At 47.5% G+C, this 25,333-nt stretch overlaps 6 protein-coding genes across 6 annotated transcripts; 2 read left to right on the top strand and 4 right to left on the bottom strand.

Annotated features, from left to right (window-relative positions):
• Positions 1-1,054: 1,054 nt before the first annotated feature.
• On the bottom strand, positions 1,055-2,876 carry N7462_008145 (tubulin alpha chain; the record flags this gene model as incomplete). Its single annotated transcript, XM_057079863.1, has 7 exons — positions 1,055-1,518; positions 1,568-2,071; positions 2,130-2,201; positions 2,256-2,343; positions 2,406-2,559; positions 2,619-2,677; positions 2,865-2,876. The coding sequence occupies 7 exons, from the start codon at positions 2,874-2,876 to the stop codon at positions 1,055-1,057; spliced, it is 1,353 nt and encodes a 450-aa protein (XP_056932533.1).
• A 2,985-nt stretch (positions 2,877-5,861) lies between these two features.
• Positions 5,862-6,500, bottom strand: N7462_008144 (CinA family protein; the record flags this gene model as incomplete). Its single annotated transcript, XM_057079862.1, has 3 exons — positions 5,862-6,021; positions 6,069-6,334; positions 6,405-6,500. The coding sequence occupies 3 exons, from the start codon at positions 6,498-6,500 to the stop codon at positions 5,862-5,864; spliced, it is 522 nt and encodes a 173-aa protein (XP_056932532.1).
• Positions 6,501-8,426: 1,926 nt separating this feature from the next.
• On the bottom strand, positions 8,427-10,195 carry N7462_008143 (uncharacterized protein; the record flags this gene model as incomplete). The annotated part of the gene is made up of 4 exons (XM_057079861.1): positions 8,427-9,448; positions 9,514-9,598; positions 9,662-9,789; positions 9,880-10,195. 4 exons carry the CDS (start codon positions 10,193-10,195, stop codon positions 8,427-8,429), a joined length of 1,551 nt encoding a protein of 516 aa, XP_056932531.1.
• Positions 10,196-14,016: 3,821 nt separating this feature from the next.
• On the bottom strand, positions 14,017-15,523 carry N7462_008142 (uncharacterized protein; the record flags this gene model as incomplete). The annotated part of the gene is made up of 7 exons (XM_057079860.1): positions 14,017-14,478; positions 14,544-14,740; positions 14,800-14,917; positions 15,015-15,046; positions 15,109-15,225; positions 15,311-15,334; positions 15,484-15,523. 7 exons carry the CDS (start codon positions 15,521-15,523, stop codon positions 14,017-14,019), a joined length of 990 nt encoding a protein of 329 aa, XP_056932530.1.
• A 2,074-nt stretch (positions 15,524-17,597) lies between these two features.
• N7462_008141 (uncharacterized protein) lies at positions 17,598-18,707 on the top strand (the record flags this gene model as incomplete). Its single annotated transcript, XM_057079859.1, has 1 exon — positions 17,598-18,707. One exon carries the CDS (start codon positions 17,598-17,600, stop codon positions 18,705-18,707), a length of 1,110 nt encoding a protein of 369 aa, XP_056932529.1.
• A 448-nt stretch (positions 18,708-19,155) lies between these two features.
• Positions 19,156-23,127, top strand: N7462_008140 (uncharacterized protein; the record flags this gene model as incomplete). The annotated part of the gene is made up of 5 exons (XM_057079858.1): positions 19,156-19,334; positions 19,392-19,482; positions 19,547-22,117; positions 22,178-22,498; positions 22,558-23,127. The coding sequence occupies 5 exons, from the start codon at positions 19,156-19,158 to the stop codon at positions 23,125-23,127; spliced, it is 3,732 nt and encodes a 1,243-aa protein (XP_056932528.1).
• Between the last annotated feature and the right edge of the window lie 2,206 nt (positions 23,128-25,333).

The raw sequence follows: 25,333 nt of genomic DNA, 5'->3' as shown, positions 1-25,333 counted from the left end.
TAGATCACGGCTCCTATCGGAGTATAAATCTTGAGCAGAGACAACCAAACACTGGCTGATGGCTCCCCGAGCCGACCAGGTACCAGTATTAGAGAGAACGAAGCTGGGATGAACAACCTACCCGCAGTCATGATTCACGACCTCACAATACAATGCTTGAGCAACAAAACCTTTAGTCTTTCTCATATTTCCTGCTACTTTTGGCGGAAAAATGAGCAACCTAAGAAGAGTTTGCTCTTAATAGAACATAATCTTTTGTAAGGTTTTCGATTTACGCTACTCGGTAGTCCAGACGCTTTTACTCCAATTTCCAATGAAATGAGTCACAGGCGGGGAATGACATCATACTAGGCGGACTATTAGGTGAGTGAGCACTTTTCAATAAACAATGCAATATGCTACTTGTAAAAAAAATCTTTTTCCTACAACTCTTTCTGCAATATGCCACAACAAAATGAATCTCAGACAGATGTCAAAGTAAGCTACGATGGAAATTTCCGAACTACAGGCTTCAATTAATTATCTAAGCCACCGTTCGACAGAAACGCCCAGGCAGCTCGTCGCTATGGGGTTGTTCCTTTCAGAGAGAAGCTATTTTCTGAAAGATCAAAGGTTTGGGTTCTAAGTCTAAATACCGGTCTCGAGTTGGACGGCTAATATGTGCAGCATCGTACCTACTTTGACTCTGCCGATTCTGTTCTAGAATCTGCCCACAACCCATCCGAGATCTCTGAGAAGAACACTGGAACCGAGCACCCGCAATATGCCAGTATCTCTCGGCCATTTTGCGCCGTACCTGGCTCCAGTAATGTTTCAAAGAACGCGAATAAAGGATTCCAGACTATCAGTCACAAAAATCAGAAGTGCCAGAGTCATCTCCATGAAAATGAGAAAGCTGACTGTAAAAAAAAGAATGAGGGTTCACTTTAAAATCTCACTAAACATCTGAGAAATAATATTTGCTTGCCATTTTCGATACGAACGATGAAAATGCGTGGCAGTTTTGAGTGGGAGACAGACTTTAATGTATAATAATAATAAAAAAAAGGCGTCATCAGTACTCAAGGCTCACATCCGTGCCAAGAGTGTCACTGCCGATCTCCTCATAGTCCTTTTCCAGAGCAGCCAAGTCCTCGCGAGCCTCAGAGAACTCACCTTCCTCCATGCCCTCCCCCAAGTACCAGTGAACGAAAGCACGTTTGGAATACATGAGGTCGAATTTGTAGTCAAGGCGGTGCCATGACGCGGCGATGGCGGTGGAGTTGGAGAGCATCGTAACCGAGCGGTCAACGGAAGCAAGCTCGCTCTCGGGCACGTCTATGGGCTTTTTGTAGTTAATCCCTAGCTTAAAACCGGTTGGACACCACTCAACCAAGTTGAAAGAGGCCTTGTTCTTAACTTCGGCCATAGCTCGAGTACAGTCGTGAGGCACGACGTCACCCCGGTACAGAAGGGCAACAGCCATGTATTTGCTGTTTTGAGGGTCGCAAACAACCATCTGGTTTTTAGATTCGAAGCCTGTAAAAGATTTAGTAAAAAAGACAATTCAAAGAACGAAAGCGCGTACACTGGAAGGTCAAATCCTTGACCTTGAAGCTCTCGTGGCCGCTGTTGCTGCTAGATATGACAGGAGCATACGAAATGAGGGGGTAGTGAATTCTCGGAAACGGCACAAGATTTGTCTGAAACTCATTCAAGTCGACATTTAAAGCGCCATTGAAACGCAAGCTGGAGGTAACAGAGCTAACGACCTGGGCGACAAGACGGTTGAGATGGTCATATCCAGGGCGAGGGATGTCGAGGTTGCGCTTACAGATATCGTACACAGCTTCGTTGTCAAGGAGAAATGTACAATCGGAGTTCTCAATAGTGGCATGTGTGGAGAGGACGGCATTGTAGGGTTCCACCACTGCAGTTGCGATGCGGGGGGACGGGTAAACCGCAAATTCCAGGTTGGTCTTCTTGCAATACTCGGTAGAAAGATGCTCGAGCAAGAGTGCACCGAAACCAGACCCCGTTCCGCCGCCGAAGGAGTGGAAAATCAAAAAGCCTTGAAGAGAGGCGCAATTATCTAGAAGGAAATTAGTCTGAATATCGAAGCCAAGAGAAGTTCGGTTCCATATACACACCGGCCACACGACGAATCCGATCGACAACCTGCTCCATGAGCAACTTACCGACGGTGTAATGGCCCCTGGCATCTATTATACATTAGTTTACGTGGCATGCATCTTCAATACATCGGAGGGTTGTACAGTTATTGGCGGCATCCTCCTGTCCGCTTATAAGCTGCTCAGGGTGGAACAGATGGCGGTAGGTACCAGTGCGTATCTCGTCAATAGGCTATAGAACCCTCACTAAGTCAGTTTGACTCCCATTCCAACTTGGTGGTCACAACTTCGCACCGAAGGGTCAAGGTCGACAAATATGGAGCGCGGGACGTATTTGCCATTGCCGGTCTCGGTGAAAAAAGTCTCATAAGAGTGGCCCTGGCCAAGTTCTTCCACAGAATCGGGGTTTATATGACCATCGACCAGCAGGTTATGCTCAAGCAGGTAACTATATCAACAATTAACAGAGAGTACTGCTGAATGAATCACAAGAGAACAAAGACTTACAGCTCCCAGGCAGAGTTACCCAACTGGGTACCAGCTTGGCCCAGGTGAAGATGACAGATCTAATCAGTTAGTGTTTGAATTTCCATCATTAGGGAATTTGTGTGGACTTGAATACAACCATGGTATCGAGGGCCACACCGGAAGACTGTGTTGCAGGTATGTTGCGATTCAAGGCTGGGAAAAGGAACAGAAGAGTGCACAGCCATCTACATGGCGAACACTAAATAACAACAGGATAGCACGTACTTCGCCGCGCATTCTGTAGGGCCGAAATTCGAAACCTGTCGCATACAGGTAGACAGATGTTACATGAAAGAGAGTGGAAGTTCAGGGTTTTTAAACAGGAAGTCCAAACTAGGTGAAAACTGGGCCCACTTTATTCTGCTTCTCTCCCCCTTCAGGCTTAGCGTCACGGCGTAGTCAGCTGCATATTAAAAGCCACTCCCCTAATAGGAATGTGACATACTTCCCATCTCTCCCAAAAGCCGATGATGTCCTTAGCAATCCCTTAGTTCCAAGAAGCATACGACAACGAGCAGAGTCCAAATCGCTCTTAGGTTCCTCTTAGTCGTGCGCATTTTGCAATATACCCGGTAAAGCAGCCCTGGAACCCTACCATTTCATTAGGCCTTCACTGACCGAATTTTTTGAAGGTCATAAATTTGGGGTAAGAAGATATTTCGGGCAGTCATACAAGGTGTCGCAAATATCGAGCGTATCAATTACCAGAAACACTTTGGCAAATAATGCCGCTACAGATCCTAAATATTTGAGCAGTTCGTTTAATGATAGCCTTATCCTCCTCTCTTTTATGTCCCTCGCAGAGCTTTTCCATACTTTCCGGTAGCATAGACCGGCACAGAGAGAGTTGTCTAAGAACTCTCACCAAAAAACCTTCAGCTTTTTGCTCATTTTTCCGCTAAAAGTAGCAGGAAATATGAGAAAGACCAAAGGTTTTGTTGCTCAAGCATTGTATTGTGAGGTCGTGAATCATGACTGCGGGTAGGTTGTTCATCCCAGCTTCGTTCTCTCTAATACTGGTACCTGGTCGGCTCGGGGAGCCATCAGCCAGTGTTTGGTTGTCTCTGCTCAAGATTTATACTCCGATAGGAGCCGTGATCTATCCGAGTCAATTAGTCGTAAAACTTATAGCATTTTATGGATTATGACCAAGCGTCAGAGTACGGCTGCCTCGAAGGGTGCTCTCGAATCCAGGATATTTTTTAGCACCTCCGAATACGCACAAGTGCCTACTTGCGCCACTGATCTGTTCCCTCCTCTGGCTGAGCAACTCTTGCAAGAGTGGGATCGTACCTTTCAGGCGGCGGAAAATCGGTTAGCAGTGAAGGTAGGAGAAATTTGGCGATTGATAAGGCTTTCGTTAACCATGAATAGCGTACGGAGTTGTTAAGGGCCAATGGAACAAAACCGCACTTGATTCGAGACCTGCTAGGCGATGCCCAACTGTGGGATCTGCTGAGAAGGAGCTGCAATAGGCAGATTGCGGAGCTCATGGCATTTCTTAACTGCTACGTGAGTCACTCGTGGGCTGTACTCCGTGAAGCCGACTCTACAGGAACCAATGTGGTAAATCAAGACATGAGGTCATTTCGAGACCAAATAAACCATCTGGAACGGGTTTATTCAGAAGGGTTAAAAGCTCTAACTGAAGCTTCCAACGATCTCATTCAATTAGTATCAAGAACTTATTTCAGCTAAATCGGGATTACCGACTGATTTGTGACAGGAATTTAATCTTACATCAATCTCAGAAGCACAAAAATCAACGTCAACAAACAAAAGCATGAAGCGCCTGAGTTGGATTACGGTAGGCTTCAATTTCCTGTCTCTATCTACTGAATCAGTTGCTAATTAGTTCTGTTCCCAGTTTGTTTTTCTCCCGCTGATGTTCATCGCGGTATGGCTTTCGGTTCATATTTCGCTTTACAAGACAGATACTTAACGTGAATACAGAGTCTCTTTGGTATGAATATCGATATTTTGGCGTCCAACCCACCTTGGTGGCTTTATATTATTTTTGCCCTAGTTACTACGTTGTTGACGCTTGCCGTGTGGTTGATTTTCAAGCATAACAGTGATGTTAGTCTCACCCAACCCCATACAGTTCCGCCTATTATTGATTAACAACATACATAGCTGGAGGACAGAATAGAGCGTGGATTCAAGCGACTTACAAGAGGCCAGCCACAGCAAGACCTTGAGCAAGGTCAGCGACAAAGCCTTTCTCCACAACGGCGCTCAGCCATGTTTTCGACTCTCGGGAAAAAAAGATCTTGATACAGGAAATCTTCAAATGTGTCTATGTTTTCAATTCTACCAGTGATGTCAGGGACCTCGGGACCGTAACTTAGTTACCGTAATCCTCAAGCAAGCTGTACACCCCACCAAAAATCGCATCAATGTTTGTACCACCCTACCTACATCAAAGACATAGGTACCATGCCACCAAGAAAAAAAGGCCAACCAAGAGGGCCAGATACTATGTTACGGCTTCCATATAGAAGACATATAGATAGAAACAGTACCGAATTCTACCAGTATAATAGGAGAACCTGCGTCACCAGGGTCACCTGATATCAGTCACGTGATCTTCCCTTTCTACCCCTCAGTACCTAAAAAATACAGCTGAAAGACGCATAATTTATGGAAATGTCGGTCTTCAAAAGTATTTGTACTTTTTGTCATGTTTTTTGCGCCCTCGAAAAGCCCGCGGGCGGCTGAGAGGTCTAACAGTAAACAGTATTTTCTGTTTGTTCTAATATTTATGGGTAAATCTATGTGCTATATATAGTATGAGTGTTCCTCTTGGTGAGCTTTTTCTGTATATTTTCTAGGAGTATTGTCTTTTAGCTAAGAGATAAAGATGAATAAAATGGTAGGCCTTGATGAGCGCCCCTAGGCTGCCATTTATCTAAAATACCAGTACTGCGTTGGGTCCTCTCACCCCGTTCTCACCTCTCTCACCCCCAGTCTCTAGAATTCTCATCCATATCACCCTCAATCAACCTAGCGCAAAATACGGTGCTGTTATAAGGCCGAGGGCTTCTTGAGAATTCACCGCGTTCAGTATGTAGCTTAAGTACGGCTAAGCGGACGGGAAGCCCTGTTTTCCACACCCTGTGGTCGTATGTGATATGAGTTTCCAGTAAGTAGAATAAGAAAGCGTATCAATTGCAAAATGAGTCTCAATTTTCGGTCATCGAGAGCTTGTCGATCGCAAGTTTAAGGCGATGGAGTCTCAGCTCCAGATAGTACATCTCTCAGCAGTTTCAAGGATTCTCGTGCAAACACGACCATATTTTCTGCCCGATCATTACTTCCCGTCTCAAATTCTCGAGTAACGCTCCCCGATGCACTTGCTACAGCCATCGCTACATAACCACTGCAAACCGTTAGATGTATAACCCATGATGCGCATCATTTACTCACGGTGTCCGGTTTCTTGTCGTGCCACCCGTGGGTCCGGCCGTGCCACTCTCGCTAATTGCATAGGTTGAACCCAGTGTACGCCGAGTATGATCAGCCATGCCAGCAACAATCTGAGTTGTAGGACCCCTGTAGTCCTTAAGGTTTTCTGATGTCCAGCCCGCGAATTCTAGGCGCGATTGGAGGGTGTAGACTGTGAGTCCGCCCCTGTAAATGGCCGATGCGCCCGGGGCGGATATCAGGCAAGCGGAGATGAGACCACCAGCAGCCTAGTAGAAGATAAGTATTTTCATATGGGTATCAAAGGGTGGCAAGATGAGGAATGATGAGTGTACGTACAGTCTCGGCAACAGAAATGGTCTCATTCCGAGATTTAAGAAGGTCAAACACTTCCTGGATGACGGGTTGGAGGCTAGGTGGAGGAAACTCCGCCATGGTGTTATATTCTCAAATGATTTTTCAGGTGCTTTTGGCAATATGAATGATCTCAGGAGGCTTGGAAGTGATTGATAATGATGGGAGGTTAGATAACTATACGCTGCGGGGTAACGTTAGTTAGTTTATTAACCTATTTCATTATTAGGGCATGTACCGCCTCCCCTCCCCGGTAGTTTAACCGCCGGCTGCATAACAAGCCGCAATTATCATGCATAGAGGAAAGGCGGTCAGGATGGTGACATAACTGAAGGCGAGGGCCTAAGGACGAGCTATGTTGGCCTACAATTACGTACTGTGAAGGGTCCCACCATGAAAACTTCCATGAAGCACTGAAAAGTACTGACAAGCCGGGTGAAAAATAATCTGAAACAGATGAACTAACTACGAGGTGGAGCAGTAATAAACATAAATTTAGCTGGGGATAGACCTCGGCATGAATGATACAAGCGAAGGTGTTATGTGTAAAGATGATGTTCTTATTCCCTCCGTAGAGGTCATGATAAGCTAAGCTACTGACGTAAGCAAGCTGTGATGGTAACAATGAACTATAGTTATAAACCAGGCTGGAGCTCGAGATAGCGCTATCTAGCGTAGACAAATCATTTTCGAGAGTGCTACGTGCCTGATCAAATATTTCGATGAATGTATTTAATGAAAAATCTGGAAACCCGACAAAAAAAGGAACGATCAGAGCAGCCAGAGAGGGAGAAAACTGTATCCAAGTAGCGACTGAGCTATGTGAGGCTATGAGCAGAAAGAAAATGGACCTAGTGAAGCCGATTCAGATGCCCCAAGACTGACTAAACGGGAAGGGGATAGGTGTTTAGAGACGCCGGTGCATAGCAGAGGATCACTAGGAAGCTAAGGGCTCAATTTAGTAGGGGTGTAGGTTCGTGCTACCCGCTGATTTAGCATTTTCCCTGATCCGCCTACCTCTCAATGCTTCTAGTAGTATCTATAGAGAGATTTCGCCTTTCTGACGTGCTTCGTCTGTTTTTTCTAGTCTATTAGTCCGATTCTGTTTAGGATCTAGTGGTAGTAATCCCCTATACGCTTTCCTCCACTGTGTTATAGAACAACATACATGAAGGCAGACCTCGAAAGGAAATTTAGCTGCGAATCGTATACGTGACACAACATTGAAATGTCTCGATTATAGATTTTGTCATTTATTCACCTTCTATCAGAAAAAAAAATTCTATACTCCTAAACTGAACATTTTCAAGATTCAATTAGATTCAGTTGTTGACTCTGTCATATCCTATCTATCAATTACCTCTTACCTCCTGATTGAATAACGAGTCAGCTTCCTTGTTTAAAATTTTCCTTACCTAGTCAACAGGTCACTACCCTGCAAGTAGTATCTTACACTTTCACTAGATATAGAGCCCTGGGTACTATGTAGTACTAGTTTATCTAGGAGATTAAAAGGTCGCTACTATAACCTATTTTAATTTGCCAAGAAGCTTATATTCGGCTATGGAGAGCTTTCTAGTCCTGATGATATAGACGAGAGCCATGTGTCCATTTTGATTGTACCAACAGACATCTGAATACGGCGTGGTGGCCTTGATTAAGAATGAAGCTATGAATCCTAGCTAGTATGAGAACCGGTTTCTTCAGACTTTTGGCGATCAGGCAAACCCCCAATTCTATTGACGCTGTTTGGTAGCTTCAAAAAGAGAAAGGCAAACATTAATCATGCCGTTTAGAAGACGAAATTGGCCAGCAAATTGATTATCATTGGTTGTTTGTAGATCAACGAATAAACAAGAGCTACATCCAAAAACCACGAACAAAATCCAACACCAGACTCCCACACCTTGTGACCCTAGCAACGCCATCCAGTCTAATTTAAAGAATCGTCTTGACGCAATCTTCAAGACCTCTCATCAGAAATGAGCCCGCTTTGTTCAAAAGCTGTCACAGAGAGGCCCGACGTTTTTTATCCTCCTGTTGGTGGAACCTTGATGGAGAACCCGAAAACGGCTCATCCAAATGCCCATCGGTACCAACATCCTGGGCTGTAGCCCTCTGCATGTGAAGATGGAGTAGAGCATGAGCAGCCTTGACTTCCTTAGTGAATCCGCCCGCGGGCAAGGGTCCTCGACATCTGCGAGCCTTGGCAGAGCGGAACGGGTTCTTCTTCGGAGTTGTCTGATCGAAGGCCGTCACGATATTCCGTGAACACTGAATCATGCTAGGATATTCCTCATCCTCGTCATCTTCCAGCGATTTATCGTCATCAGAAACCCAAGTATCGGAATCGACAAGGTCGGAGTCAACATCCGCGATCGCCCCATCGCTTCCATCACGTGGCAGGAACCCAGGCATACGTCGCTGTTCAATCCGAGACCCAGGCGAGAAGCCAATCTCCGACTCACTTTCATCGGCATGAAGTCTCTGTATGTTCCTGATCCGCGCCTCTGACACAAAATTCAGGAGTTCTCTCGGAGAAAGCATCAGTGAACGAGGCATGACATCCGAACTGCGAGGCATATTGATCGGCGTGAAAGTGCTGCGTGTCGGGCTCGAGGGAGAGCCACAGAACGAGTCAGAAGAGGATCCACGAGCGCTACCAACGTCGTCCAGATAGCTGTGGCGCGGGAGCTTGGAAGTTAGTCGTCGGTAGGGAAGGTCTTCAGTGGCAGATGGGTAATCCGCTTCTTTTTCGGGCTCTTGGAATCGTGAAGAGTCGACGGGAGAGGCATCGTTACGTGCACAAGTAATGTTCCCATTTTCCAGCATTCGATAGTAGTTGGCCAATTCTGTAGCCCGTGTCACAATATCAGAATCGACAACCATATTCGCAAAGCGTGAGTGGTTGTCTTCTGGGATACACAGTTCTGGGAAATCATTCCCAAAGAGCGGGGTCAGGACAAATCGAATTTTCCAGCAAAAAGTGGCAGCAAGAGCCTTGGCAGCTTCGAATGGCATCCAATATCCTATGGGGAAAGATATTCAATTAATTCACAAAGGATTCAAGAGGGGTGGTGTGCCTCTAGCATACCTTGAGCTGCCAGTGCGCCACCGGTGATACTATGGCAAATTTCACGAAGACCAGGGTTAACACCCAGAGCTTTTCCAGGAGTTGTCTATGATCATGCCGACATGAGATTATTGCATATACAAAAAATGACTGGAATGGAATAGCCGACCTTTGAATATCCCATGCATTTGAACAGGGGGGTCGTCCGGACAAGCCCAATATTGTAATCCCACATGATCACCCAAGGGGCTCGGCCCATCTTCTTATCCTGGTTCGATTGAAATGTGTACTGTAACACTAGAGAGGGAGAGAGCCTCGAGTTAGCCCCAAGCCCAAAGAGAACACAACACATCAGCTCTTAGGTTCCAAAAATGTCGGTGAACGCACCGTGGAAACTATCCCGCCCCGTTCGCTGGTGGAAGGTTTTTTTCTCGCTCTGGTATGGAATATGCCGAGGAAATGCAGATATGTTGCCCATGGGTGTCAGGTTCCAGTTGCGGTGATGCTCGGCCAGCTCCTCATCACGTTCTTCGCAAGGTGGGTAACGAAATTGCCCTTGGATGGCTCCCGGGCGAAACACAGGGCCATCCTTGCTCACCTTCATCTTCCTTGGGGGCTCTGGTGACTTGGTAGTCTCTCTCGGCATCTTGTATCTGTGTATTTCATCCGGGGCGGGATTGAGTAACTCTTGAATTGAGCCCATGAATGATTTGTTGACACAAGAATGATCCAGAAAGGATGAACCAGTGTAAAAGAGAAAAGAAAGAGAGGATGAGAGAGAGATATAGATAACAAGAAAGATAGGTCTTGTATTCGAATGCTGAGACGACGACTAGAGTATGTGAATGAAGGTGCCAGAAAAGTAGCTCAAAAGGGCTGGGTTTGTCAGAGAGAAAGAAAAGCTGCTGAAGATAGAAGAAAGAAGGAGGTGAGAAGGAAATCAAGCGGATGAAGAGTCTCTCGTGGGCTAAGAGTCGTTTTGCAGAAGGTATGAGGAATAGAACGGGAGACGACGACCGCTCGCAGTGGCTTTAAGCAAGTGAGTGGCGTCCTGGGTGAGAAGCATCCGGCGGGCTGCTAGTTTGATATAGACAACCTTCACATCCACGGCTCTTTGTCTTCAGAGGTCTGTTACTTGCAGCCTCCAGCGTGAGGGCGAACAACGTGCGTGTTTGCGTGTTTGAGGGATGGAAACCAGCGACCAGATGCGATAGGTTTCAAGAGGGAACGGCGGATGGTGGGAGAGACAGGAGGTCTCAAGACAGCCAGGAAGCGAGCAATGCCCAGGGAGCCAGCATGATAGCATGGAAGGTAGCGGTGTATGTCGAGAAAAGCAAGAGAGGAAGTTGACGAAGACGTGTCGAGACTCACCGATTCATATCACGAGATCTTTCAAGTCGGACGAGTCTTCCCCCGTTGGCTCTGTTTGTCCTTCACCTCCTCTTCTTCTGCAACCTCCAACGCCGTCCCAGCACGAGCAATAAGGTCAGTTCCTCTCCCGGGAGATCTTCGACTTTGGACTGACCGCCATGCAGTGTGCATGTTGTCATAGATGGTCCCGTCCATTGATCCCCCTGGACGCCGCTAAAAGGATGCCCAGAATGAAATCCCATGTCTCTGAGCTTCGAGGCCTTACAGGTTGCACTGCCGCCACAGTGGATACCCAAGTCCTGAAGGCCCAAGGGCTCATGAAGGATAGCCTGTGGGACATTTGGGACAGCTCGGCGATGCCTTTGCGCCTCCGAAACCTCGCCGAGCCATGTGGATTTTCCCTCTCTGATTCTGACGAAGCCAGGAGGAATAGCACCAACGCAATGGAATCAGGTTATTGGCCCCTGTGGCTCTCCTCAACCATTCAACCATAAAGAGTGGCACATGCAAACAAAATTACCCGGTGGCTGCACCAGAGAGTAAATCATCCCCCTTCCCCTGTGGATGCTGGCTAAGAACCCTAAACCCTCTGGAGGTCGACAGATTCAACACTACGTCTTCAGAACCCAATCGGTCAATTCAATGGCCAATACAAAAAGAATAGAGGGAGTAAGCGAGATAGCATCAATTCACCCATGCCAGATCAGCTTTCGTCTTAATCCTGGTCAGATTCAAGAACTTATTACGGGGTTTGGATCCACCGGAGCACCTGGGAGCCCTTTCCCGACCACCAATCAAGGGAGGACTCTGGCCAAGATCCTGTAGCGGGGTGAGAAGCACCAGGGAAGGAAAATCAATGAGGGGAAACCCGATGTGATGGGCATCAAAGAGGCCTGAGAGCCAACGGCAAGTTGCAGGGCATCCTCTGCCTTGTATGACGGGAGACTGCATGGTCCACTGGCGAGTCTTTGAAGCCCCCATGAGCTTTGTTTCTGTGTAAACTCAATGCTGTACTTTAGACTTCTGGGGTTGAAAAGTGAAGGTGAATTCGGAGTTTCCTGTCCAACAGAGACATGTATTGTCCTCTCGCTGAGAACTCTAGACATGTTCCGCCAGGAAAAAAACATTACTGCTTCCTCCATTTTTAGTGGCAATCAATCCCCAACCCAGAGAAAAAAGGGTCTCAAACAGTGTTAGGTGTCAGTTGGTGCAGCTGATACCTCAGGATGTCGCTGGGGAGACCGCCCTTTGAACACTAAAGAAGCCTACAACTGCACACGTCTGCATCCGAGTGGAGACACGCAAAAGAGCATCATACCACACTACCCGCCAAGTCAATGTGAGAACCTTCTGTGCATGCTTCTCTGCAGAGGGCGGTTGATCACGTTGGTGGCGCTTGAAAATCCATGTCTCCCATGTCTGCTTGGGCTCTGGTAGTCCAAGCGTCCATTCTGGTCTACCATATGAGTTAATAGGTTGCGCCATTCCTCAAACTGTGCCCAATGTACCAAATTTCACACCATCAGCCCTAGGTGTGTACCGTTTACATGCCACGGCAGCAGTTAGGAGTATTGGTGACTGGTAACGCGGTCCTAGAGCTGGTCTGGGGGCTAAAAACCTGAGACAACTGGACCGACGGAGAGTTCGAGAGAAGGTTGGGTTCCCAATGTCTAAGACAACTTGAAAATGACTGGTACTGCGATTGGATTCAAAAGAGCGGTATGCCCGCACATTCGTGTTCCTCCCTCCTGGCGTGTTTTAACTTTCCCAAACTTCTAGAAAAGGGGGATTAAAGTCAAATGTCTTGCTGGAGGTGCAAAATGGTTGAGCCCGGGAAAGGCATATTTATGTCAATTGTTAAAAGGGTTGTAGGGGGTCTGACTTACGGAATGCTGTCTACAAATTCATTTTGAAAGGAAACTCTTGGAAAAAGTTGTCTAATATCGTGCAGGCAAATTATTTCCCTATATTTGGGTCATTTCTCTACTCATGCGATCGATATATCCACCATAGTGATACCTATCTCGGATCAAAGAAAGCTCTCTTGATATTTCGACCACTGCTGTTAGGTACGAGTTTCGGGCATAAGGTTGAGCTCAGGCCGGCTCGATGACACGAGGTCTAGACCTCGACTCCAACAAGAGGGTGTTCAATATGGTTCATAAGCCAGTTCCTTTCTCACTTGCTCTTCTTACAGGCGCCAAAGCCCTCTTGGACCCACAGTCATCACTTTGAGAAGGGACATTTGTGTGACAGCCAATTTCCGGGGTAGATAAGGCGAGGGAAAGGAAATTCTGAAGCTCCTTCGCAATGCAAGTCTTGGAAGCTCAATGGAAGAGACGACACGGGGACAGATCCTGCACTGGCCAGCCCAAATCATGATGCTGACGGAGCATTGGAATGCCTGGCCGGCCGGGATGAAATCCAACGGTGGCCTCGTACAGCGCGGGGGGCGTTACTCATGCGGGAGCGCGAGGCCATACCGGCCTTATGTGCGAGCCCACGGCAGGAAGCGAACATCGGCTCAAGCGGATTGAGTCGAAGCTCTTGCGCAAAGGCTGCCAGTCTTCTTTAAACGGTTCTCATGTCACTTTGTTCTATACGGATGTCATACCTCGTACCAATTGTGACTGTGGCTCTTGGCCATACTCAAAGGAGGCTTAAGGATCGGCATGCTGCATAAAGATATCCGAATGTAATCTATTGAAAAGGGGACCATGCGTGAAACTCATGATATTATCATAGAACAATTGCATTAGAACAATATGGACCCGAAACGAAATAAACAAGTGGGTGATATGATGAATGAAGAAGATCAAGAAAAGAAGATAGACAGAGTAAGGGTAAAGAGGCAACGGGCGAAGAAATGAAGAAAGAACACGAGAGACATTAGAAGATGAGGTTCAGTTCATCGTCCGTGTAACTACGTAGGTTTTGTTGATGTTTTTGGTCATCATTGGTGCAAAAATCGAATGGCGGAGCTCAATATACAGCCCAACGTACCCCCGAGAGTGGGGAAGCCCCGCCGTTGATCTTGTATGCCATCAACGAATATCCGTTGAGAAATCAATGGTTCGAAACTTGTTTCCATTCTCGTCGAAGTACTTTGTTTTGGCAGCCTCTCAAGTCGAAAATCGCTGTGAGTATGCATATTCACAGGGCCAGGAGCGGCTCACGCTCGCCAGCCTGCGGAGCTGGCTCGACTGACTCAATAGATTGCGCAACTGGCTCAGCTGTGGGGGCTTCAGGGAAGTCCTCGGTCTTCACCTGAGGCTCGGCGGCGACTTCGGTTTTGACGGGGGTCGCGGCAACTTTGGACATCTCGGGAGAAGCGGAACGGCGGCCAATGTATTCCTGAGCCTTGGAGCTATACTCTCCAACGTATTGCTTCATCACATCGGTAGCGTGGGAGGTGTGCTCGCCGGCAAGATCTTTCAGCTGGTTGGTTTGGGATGTGATGATAGCCTGAAGGTTGGCGATCTGCTCATCAATTATTTCGCGGTTACTGATGTACACCAGAGGACCGAGATAAGCGATCGTGACGGCAATCACAGCCAGGCCCCAGATTGGGACGAAGCGGATCAGCCAGTAGCCCGTAAAGGCGGCGGTGAAAGCCTAATGGATTCATGAGATACCTTCCACAGAGTCTGGGGGGGGGGGGGCAGATCAAGTAAACATACAGCAACGGTGTGGACGACATTCTCAGCGAACAGAATGCGCTGGAATTCGATCAGGAAGAAGTCCAGCAGCTGCGAGAGGTCCTCAAGCACGGCCTCATGGGTCTCCTGGGGGATGGTATAGTACCGGCGAGGACGGAAGGAGCTAGCAATACCGCGCTTAAGGATGACTTGACCGGCAATCTCAACGGCCGCGGTCACTACAGAACAAATCAGTCGTCTGACTTCCAAATCCTAAGTGGTCACGCGACCAACTCACATCCCAACGACATGTACAGAATCTTGAAGGCCCAGCGGAGGAGGGGCAAGTAACGGGCGGCGAAGATGAAACCGATCACACTAGCATAGGAAACAGCGGTCGCGCGCGGTTGTTCCCACTGTATGAGGAAAAAACAGAGGGGTCAGTAAAATAGGGGCCCATCATAAGGGGCCAACTTGGGGGGAGAAGAAAAAAAATAAAAATAAAAAACTCACGCTCAGAAGGCTGTACAGCAGTGAGTGGTAATCTACACAGGCCATCAGTCACTTTTTCGTCCATTTGTCTGCATCAATCCGGGCCACCACGTACGGGTCAAGGGTTGTCCGTTGCTGGTGGTTGTCGAGGGAGTGACTCGTGACTTCTTCAAGTCGTGCAGCTCGCTGGAAGTCTTCGAAGCCTCGGATTTGATGCTATCGACCACGGGACCTGGCAAGAAAGGACAAAAGTACGTGTTAGACAGTGTTTCGTATTGAGCACAACAGAGCACGTTCAGTGTAGGGCATGAGTTTACCTTTTGTCACGGCATCGCGAAGGCCTGGAAACCAAGAGAAATCCAAGGTCAGCGAGCGTCATTCCATCGGACTGGAAGCAAGGAAATAGCGAGCGAATACTGCAGGTCGCCATGGGTCAGCATCGGCCACGAGAGTCGGAAGGAGTCGGTTGTGTTTTGAGACCGTACCTTACTGCCCGTGTTAGGATAGCTCACATCACCAGAGTCGGCCATGGCGAGTTTTGGGATGGCGGGGGGAGGGGGGATACGACGAAGAATGGAGTATGAAGATCGTTAGTAGGGAAACAGTTCGGGAGTTCCAGCCAGGAAGAGGGGTGGGTGAGGGAGAAGGGGGAAGGCGATAAGAGAAATGTTTTGGTGTGATGCAACTGCCGATTGTCATGTGCGCCGCCAAGGTTTCCTGCCGAACAACAGATGATGTCAAGAGCTGGTCGGAAACCTGGATCGGCCAACTCGAGTGCTTTTTCGAGAAAACAATGGCCTTGGAGGTCGCTTCTCCCAAGCTATCCAAGATGGCTCCGTATGTTTGAAGCAAATGTCTCGTCTACCGGAAGAGTTTGCCCTTATCTCATGATTGCCCGCCCTTTAAGCTAAGAACCAAATATAGTTAATAGCTCCGCGACCTTCCGTCTGGACGAATGAGAAGCGAAAGCTTGTCACTTGTGCTAGTAGCTACCCACTGAGTGGTCATAAAACGAGTAGTAGATGGTTATCAGTGTCGAGTCTTGCTGCCGCTCGGAGGGAAAGTCTTTGCTTCCATGAGCACTCCGTACGAAGGGTAGGAAGCAATTGAATATGCCCAACTCACTCAGTTCCAATGCGGTATTTGTTCCACAAAAAAACGCAGAAAATCCTTGAAATTAATGCTTTAAGTAATTCCGTTTGGAATCTATTGAAGGGGTCTTTTGGTACAGGGACCATTGATCTCCATCGAGTGATTAATATCCCAGAAAGCCTGGGCATGTCTATGCTAACATCATGGCCTCATTTTTAATTTTACTCGTAACTCTCTTTAATTGACTTACTTCTCAGCCCGTACATGAAGAAATTGCCGAACAATCCAAACAAAGACCCAGCAGGGGCAAAGATCAACTCAATCTGAGCCCTAATTGTAAGTTCCTTGTAAGTTCAATATAATGTACCAAAAGACACAAAAACCGCAGCCGGAGCATCATTGGCAATGCCAAATGCCATGGGTCTATTGTAGAGCATACACCCACGGCCAACTCCATCCCTAAAACAAAATTGATTGTTACTCGACGAATTCTTGGTGAAGATGGCGAGCAACAGGAGCGCCATAATGACATAACAACAATGCAACTATCCGTGATCGTTGGCAATAGCTGGTAGGATCGCTACAGATCTCCGGCCAACTAATTAATGCCGGTATCAATTTTAAATAGCCTCTTCGGTCCCATCAATCTCCGCAGAAATATAGCCATTAGTTATATACTCTCTTTTTCAATAATTTTGCATGTCTTCTCGGGGGTGAAAACTTCTGTGTCTGAAAGCAAGAGGAATTCCCTGTTGGACGCAATAAGGCCAAGGGCGGTGACGAATGGAATGAATTGCATCTGCATGCTTGAGGGAATGATACGACCTTAGTTCGATATCTCATTCATGGAGGGACGAGACTAGCCATCTCGCAATATACCTAACAGAGCTATGACAAAGGTGATAGAGCCACCGAGCAGGCCCCAAGCGTGCTGTGATTTTTAGGGCTGCGTTAACCGCTCATGTTCACCTTCAGCATTTTCAACTCCAGATTGGCGAAGAAAGGAGGGAAAGGCCCAGGGAATCCAGATGATCATTTGGCAATGAGAAGGTTAAAAATCATGGGACATTTTGAGGGGACAATCAGTAACGACCGGAGCTTAGCTTACATGCCAAGTGGTAACATTGCACTCTGGAGATATACCCAGATGCAAACCAAATCCGTGTGTTCCCAACCAGGCCCAAATAACCATCGCCAGCAGATGGAGATCAATGAGAGGGGGCTTTGAAAACAGATCATAATCTATTGAGTCTGTTCTACTAGGCAAGTCAAACGACAAAATTCACAACTGAATGTAGATTGAGACTCAGAACATTGAGAGTGTTCGTTGTGGTTGGTTGGCCCGAGTCCGCACCGCGGCCCAGGCAGACACCGCCCCCAAATTTTAAGCCCCATCGTATCTACGAGAATTGCCGTCAATCCTGGTGAAATGATAAATATGATAAGGGAAAAACCTTTGACAGGACTTTACTGGAAATTCTGAATTCTTTAAAATTCTCAATAGTGATCACCATGGTGCAGTCAACACTTAACCCAGCCAATTTCACGCATTACGATCAACAAAAACAAAGCTGTCTGTTCTCTGTACTCCCCCCTGAGATTCGCTATGTGATTTTCTCCTGTGCACTGGCCAGCACTCTGGACATGACTCAATCGTTTGATAATCAAGGATACTCTACTCGGCCCGGCTACGAGGCTCATCACCGCACGTGGACAGAATTGCTGCGGACATGCAAAAGGGTCTACATGGAGGCATGGTTCATGCCATTCATGGGTTCAGAGCATGCCTTCTACTTGGCATGGAGTGAGCGATCGCCTCGCCGAATGACTAGTAAACAGAAAATGCAGCAATACCTCAACGCGATCCATGACCGACACGGCGAGGTACACACAGGTCGCATCCGGATCTTTGCTCAGCAATGTGAGCTTCGTGCTCCATTCAAAGGAATCTTCACGATGCAACACTTCCATCCCATATCTGTCACAGTTACTATTCGCTATACAGATACCTGGTCATGGGAAAATAACGATGCTCTCAATATCGGAGCGAGCTGGACTAAGGATATGATTCTACCAGCTAGTGTAACTAGCTTCAGTCTTGATGTTGAAAGTCTCAAGCGTCGGAGCGCTGAAGTGGACTGGGTTGCGCAGCAGGCCTCTGAGAGATGGCACTTCACCCGCAACGATGGTGTTCTTCTTCTTTCGTGTCCAGATGATATTTCCATCTCGCAGTGGACAGGTAGCTCTGTGCTAGGCGAGGAACGCTGGATTCGGGATGAAGTGCAGCCTGGTCGTCTTGATTACTATGTCGGAACAATCACATGGCGGCCCTCAAATGAGCCTCTGGGTGGACGCCCAGCTGAAAACGAAACTCTTGAATATAGTGAGACTCTTGGATATAATCATCATCGTGTTCCGCCGCCTTGGAGGCCTTGGAATGCCATCAATGTGCATGACTTGAGGAGAGCGAACATCTCTCTCGATACTCCACCAGATCAGGTGTGCGAGCTCTACCAGAGTTGGCTGAATGGCACGCAACCTGGGAGCAATGAAGGCAGCGAGGGTGAAGAAAGTGAAAGTGAAGAAACCGGGAGTGATTCATATAATGAGAGCGCTGAGTAGAGCAATTATTCGGAGGACAGGGTGGTGACAAAGGTAAAGCCCTGTAAAAGACAATACATTTTGACAAAGATCAAAATGTTTCATTTAGTTCCTCTTGAAATCTAGCTGCTGGATCAACATTTTCCCTTGTAGGTTATTGAATACTTGAACTGCAAAATGCAAGTGTAAAACGACACCTCAAGTTTGCTATAGTGCTTGGTAGTCTACTGCGATCCAGCTCACGTGATTTGGTATCATCACGCGTTTCCCGGTTGGGATGTCTGTTTTGATCTCGAATCGACCTTCATTCCCGACAACCCACAATCGACCACCGACCAACGACACTTTTGCCCCAACCTAGACGCAGATTCTCTGCTGTCTATCAAATACGCGTTTCTCAAGTCACTTCTCTGTCCACCGCATCAGTCAACTTCACCTACCCCGCCTCCCGCAGCGCGTTGTTTACATCATGGCCGCCGCGGGTGCGAGGGCGCAGAAGCCCGTGGGCTCTACAGCATGGATTGCGGCGGAAAAGGAAAACATTGCCGACTTGATAGAACAAGAACTGGAGGAAGTAGAATATCCAGTCCGTCATGAAATGGCCTGGTTAAATGAACATATGACCGAGATCTTCTCCAAAGGTCAAACGTGAGTGGCTCCAGGCACTGCGGCGGGCATTGAGCTCGGTGCTAATTTATGCCGCAGAAACTTTACTGATGTGTTCAAAACACCCGGCAAAATGAGAGGCAAGACTCCTCGAACGGCCCGAAAGCGCATTGTGGAAGACAGTCGTGTGGTGAGTTGCTATAGGTGCTTGTGTGTATATACCGCCATGCCGAAGCTCATCATACATTCTGCAGCCTTTGAGCGAAATTTTCTCCTCTGCACACAAGCAAGTGGAGAACTCAGCGATCCCCAGTCCCAGCCCATTCATTCATCGCATTATCTCAAAAACATCTGCGCCCGCGGCTGAGAGCGCGGGCAGCTCTCAGGATACGAACAAGGCATCTCAGCCACAATACCCAGACCTCACGCAGAACTTAAATTCATTTTCGCATTACAATACCGACTCTGGCTATCATGGAATGGGCGAAGATGATAACATGATCTTGCCAGACACCCAGCCAAATACCCAACCGGAAACCCAGACATCCACTCAGCCCTTGAACGCGGACGAAGCGGTGGCACTGAACTCCCAGGCCGACGTTTCTATTAGCCAGCAAACAACGGAGGATTCCTTCCATTCTGCGCAGGAAAATGTTCGAGCTCGGGGAGAGACCGTCGAACCTATGAACCTAGACCCAACCCCAGCCCGAAAACAAGAATTGGACCAATCAGAGGTTAATTCTCAAGCCTCAGAACCGGACGCAAATGCAACTCCTAAGGCTAAGCGACGATCAAAATCTAGGGCAGATTTCATCTCACAAAACCAAAGAAGCCCGACCCCCCAGGAGGAAACCGAAAAGCAGGATGTTAACGAATTGGTTTCAGAGTCTACTCCTGTGTCGGAAAAACCGCATGCGATTCAATCTCCCGCTGCCCGAAACCCCCAAACACAGGAAGTTGAAATGGAAGATATGGCCAAAGATGACACTGTTCTTGATGACGACTTCGACGATATCGGGTCTCCCTCAGATGGGTCAACCCCAGAACGACTGCCGGTACGGAAAAGCAGTTTGAGTTTTGCTTCTCTTCCAGCACGAGAGCCTTTAACTAAGAAGAGCATGGGAGGCTCACGGATCTCCCGTACCTCCCATATCGATCTCCCAAAGCTCAACAATACCGGTCGCCCCAGTTATTTCGGGGTGCAAAAAGCCACGCAGCCTTCCTCGGATGACAATGTCACTGACTCAGTTGCAATGGATGTTGACAATGAGAGGGGACCTGACGAGAAGGTAGATGTTGATGAGGCCAGCAAATTGCACAGCACAAAGTCTACACAGAGCCTTCATGAACGGATCAGTATGCTTGGGAAACTCCAGCCGTCACGCCCTAAAGGCCAAATTTCGACCATTGCTGGCCTTGCTACTGGTCAGATCCCACATTCGGAACTACCAACTACAAAATCAGATGCCAGCTTCGGGCCTTCAAATCAAAAATTGCGCGAAGTTCCTGTCGTGCAGCCCACAGCAGCTGATGATGATGATTGGATCAAGCCTCTGAGCTCCCCAGTTCGACCAAATCTCACGAAAAGTCAAACTACGGATTTTAAGGAGAAGCTCTCCAATAAAGATCCGTTAATGACCGAGAAGAATTCATCGATCATCCAGGGCCAACGTCCCACCGAATCAGAACGTCCCAAATCATCATACTCAGTATTCTCCTCCCCTCGCCCACAAGGTCATCAACAAAGCGCTTCCACATCCAACATCCCGGCAGAAGCATCTACTACTCCTACTGGGTCTCCAAGGCGCTTTGATGGGCCACTAAGTGCCTCAAAAATGCGGCTACAATCAATCATGAAGACTGCCAAGGGTTTATTCACATCTACTGGAAGTTCAGCGAAGACTGAAGTCTCTTCGCCTGAACAGACACTAGTTCAACATCAGGAACAATTCAACCACGATATGGAGGATCTGTCTGGATCCCAACCGCATCAAACCTCCAGTCCTCCCCGCCAGGAGGGGCGTCGAACACGAAGCTCGACAGAAAAGGAGGAGAGACGCCGACAGAAAGAACTGGAAGATCGTCAGCGGGAAGAAGAGGAAGCACATCAAGAGAAAATGCGGGCAATGGAGAAACAGAGGGCCATGCAGCTCAGGGCAGCTCAAGAAAAATCATCTGTAGAGCCAGAAGAACGGACAGCAACCGCAAATCATAGATCAACCCAGTCACAGCGACAGCAATCACGCGAGCCCGAGTTGGCCCCGGATACATCAAAGTTGGCTATCGCTCAGCCCAAGCAAAATGACCGACGTCCTAAACCCACCCGTGAACAATTGCAAAAGCCCAAACCGCAACCCGTATCGATTCGTCTTGGGAGTACTCTATCACGTCAAATCCCTGTTGCCTCCTCACTCTCTTCAACCGTGCAAGACTCCAATGTACCAGCACCTGCTCCGGCAAATCCTTCAAAGACGTTGAAGAAAAAGGCTAGCAACCAGTCTCTACAGACATCTTCTTCAACGAGCAGTTTCAAGAGCTCTGTTTCCAGTCAAACGCAAGCCCAGCGGAAAGCCAATGGAAGAAAGAGGGAGCAAGAAGAGCGTGAAGCCCGTCGCAAGGAAGAGCAAAAGCGCGAGCAGGAGCGCAAGCGAGCTCTTCAGCTACAGCAGCAGGAAGAAGCTCGTCAACAGGCTGAGCGAGAGATTCGGGAACGGTCTACTCAAGAGGACCCGAAGAAAGCTGCTCATATGCAAGCAATTGAGCAGAGACGACTGGCGAATATTCGAAAACACGAGGGGCAAGGCAGTCAGCAAGCCACCAATGAGGTAAGAAATTTTCAATCTAACCTCCTTGAGAAATGTTTTGGGATATTAACAACACTTCAGGCTCCAAAAATGCAACACGAGAAGGCTGGGTCACAGTCTTCTCAGCGCAGTGACTTGGGTGCTCCAAGACCTGCTTCCCGCTTGGGTTCCATTCAACCATATAGCCGTTCAATCAATCCGCCAGCACCAAACCCGGCCAAGCCGCCCAAGAGAGTGATGGATGAGGAGGCTGGCCCCAGGCCCGCCGTTAGAAAACCGAGCAATATCCAGCCTTCCGGTGAGGCCAAGCGACGGAAGACAGAAGATGAACATAATCCCATGCACACACAGCCGATGCGACCTACTATGGCCCCACCAATCCGACAGTCGAACATTCGCAAGGTTAGCATTATCATTCTCCGTATCTCTGGAAGTCAACATTAACTTTGAATCAATCACAGCCCTCGATGTTTGGACAGTCCAGCGTAGGACACCCGTCTGGCTCTTCAATTTTCAAGACCGCCCAGCCCCAGCGGCCTGGTCATCCTATGGACATGGCCAAATTCACCAATGGCAAGATTCCGTTCGCCGAGCCAAATCACGCTCCTCCCCCGACGGGATACAAGTCTGCTGCTCCTGGCTCTGCCCAGCGACCCCCTGCTCAGGCCAAGCCTTCACCTAAGTACCCCAGTGGTGAGAGTATTCACCTGCCAGAGATTGCAACCGACAGTGAAGACGAGGACGACTCGGACTCTGAGATGTTCCCTGTACCCAAGTGGGCTCAACCTAAGGAGCTGGAAGGCTTGCTTCGGCAGCAGGACGGAATGGAGGTTGACTCGATTTTTGGGCCTATTGCACCGTTCTCATTGGAGGAGACGTTCAAGGCCGATAAAAAGATCAAAAGATACCGAGACCGTACCAGCAGCGCCAACTGGAACGGTCCCGATGGACTCACCCAAGAAGAGATTCGCAAGGATGTGGCCGAGCGGCAACGGCTGCGACTCAATGGCGGGTGGTCCTTCAACCCTTGAATAGTACAGTAGTCGGTCCGCTATTGCAAACATATCCGGGATATTGGCTTGTATTAAACAACAACAGCGGTTGAGGAGTATTTTGTTGCATTAATTGGGAGTCGTTGGGCGTTGGGGGACCCTTATTCTACAACCTGAAGTTTTATTTTTTTTTAATAGCGACTGGACTGTGCAATGATCCTCTCTCTTTCAGTGCGACGGCATGAAGCATCGATCGGTGCATATCATTGTTAATGGAACTTCGAATTTTTTTGACATGCATTCTCAATATAACGAAGGACATTGGTTCATTCCCGCACCTTTGATTTTCAGCAATAGGCTACAGTCGTGATATTTGTAGAACATGAAATTCTACTTCGACATATTAGAGGATATTTTGCGGGCCCGACCGCGGGTATGTGCTGTCTTAAGATCTGAGAGGAGTTTTGGGTCTTGAATCATTAGTCCTGAGGTTAATTAACAACTAGCATCATTGGTCTAGTGGTAGAATTCGTCGTTGCCATCGACGAGGCCCGTGTTCGATTCACGGATGATGCATTTTTTTGGGGTTTTCTCTTACTTCTGCTGTATCTTTATACACCGTTTTTCTATGATACTTTTTTGTATTTTGCAATTTCTGATGAGCAATACGTCGGGGGGGTAAGAAAATAGTGCTACCATGTCTATATAGCACCTAGTTCGTGCATGCACTTCTACAAGTGGGCTCAACCTAAATTCGGATAAACTATATATAATCTATCAAGACAGTCAAACGGCAGATACATACACCCGGACAAATTAATCACACGAAGCAATTCCCTTCTCGGTCCTACAAAGATAATCCATACGGTGTCAGCCCTCATATTTGAAAATCCAACCCAGCCTTAAATTGATCCATGTAGATAGTGGTTTTAGATTCTGAGTATTTTTGAGCGACAACCACCGGCAAGTAATCTACTCTTATACCCACCCTGTCACTAGTGTTGGGAAACGCTATAAATAGATATGTGCATGAATTCTAAAACGAATCATTGTTCTGTTACAGGAAGGAAGGTCCATTTTATTAATAGGTATTGTCGTTTTAACCTAGCTCTATTTCCTATTGGTTGAAGTTATTACTACCCCCCAATCAAAATTTAATCAACACCGAGACACAACTTGATTCAACCACTGGAGACAATCCTGTTACTTGAAGCCATATAATTTACACTATATACCCCTCGACTGCGTCACTATTGTCTATGCACTATAATAGTTTTCCTCGTATAGCTGATATCCTTTCTGCCCCTCCCCTAGATAGATATTCCATAACCAGCCCCATACGCCTGTCAAAAAAAAGGGAATCACCCTTGCCAATATTATCCTAATTTAGTGCCATGCGGTTAACTGCTAAGAAGCCCCAGAAGGGCCCGAGCTTTGTTATCAAGACTCGGGTCAAGCAGGAATACGATCATATCAACAAAAAAAGGTATCTAATCCAACAGCTCGATAACAACCATGTTGTCAGAGTCATCCAAGCAGATATCGGTCCTCCAGGTAGCCCAGGTCAGCCATGGATGATACTTTCTGAAATCAATGGCCAAGAGCGCACCGTGATCAGTCAAGGCAATTTACCCAGCTTGGCGTCTTCGCGAATCAAATTTGAGTCCAAGAAATCATATTCAAAATCATCTATCGACCATGTAGATAATGAAACAAAAGTGCCACTCACTTACGAGGACAGTGATTCAGGGCAAAGGATAATAAACCAAAATGGTGAGGTGGTTGCTAAGCACTCACTCGTTCACTCCAACTTCCCTTTTGATATCGTGGGGATTCTAGACATTCACACTCCGTGGAATGATGAAGATTCCATCATACCACTTCTGACAACCTGCATATACATACGGGAAAAACAATGGGTAAAGTATATCGAGACACCAAGAAGCCAGATGAGATAAGCTTCCAGTGCACAAACTTGAACTCTATAGGTGCCTAGCCCACTGAGTTGATATGCAGTGTCTATTGCAATTGCCATCATGTTTGTTTATTTTGTAGATTTTTTTGTCAATTGTACCGGGCGCCTAATCAAGTCGATGCACCATATACATTCGAACGGTCACCCTTACAAAAACCGCGACCCAAACAAGCAGAGTTTCCCGCACATAGACTATCCCTGGTCGCGCCATCAATGCCGAATATTTTACAAGACTGCCTAGAAGATAGTGTATAGAGAAGATCTAGAGAT

This window comes from Penicillium macrosclerotiorum, assembly GCF_028827735.1.
Source record: "Penicillium macrosclerotiorum strain IBT 26536 chromosome Unknown utg000007l_segment0_segment0, whole genome shotgun sequence".
Lineage (NCBI taxonomy): Eukaryota > Fungi > Ascomycota > Eurotiomycetes > Eurotiales > Aspergillaceae > Penicillium > Penicillium macrosclerotiorum.
Note: the sequence above shows the minus strand (reverse complement) of the source record. Positions and strands in the feature narration are given on the sequence as shown.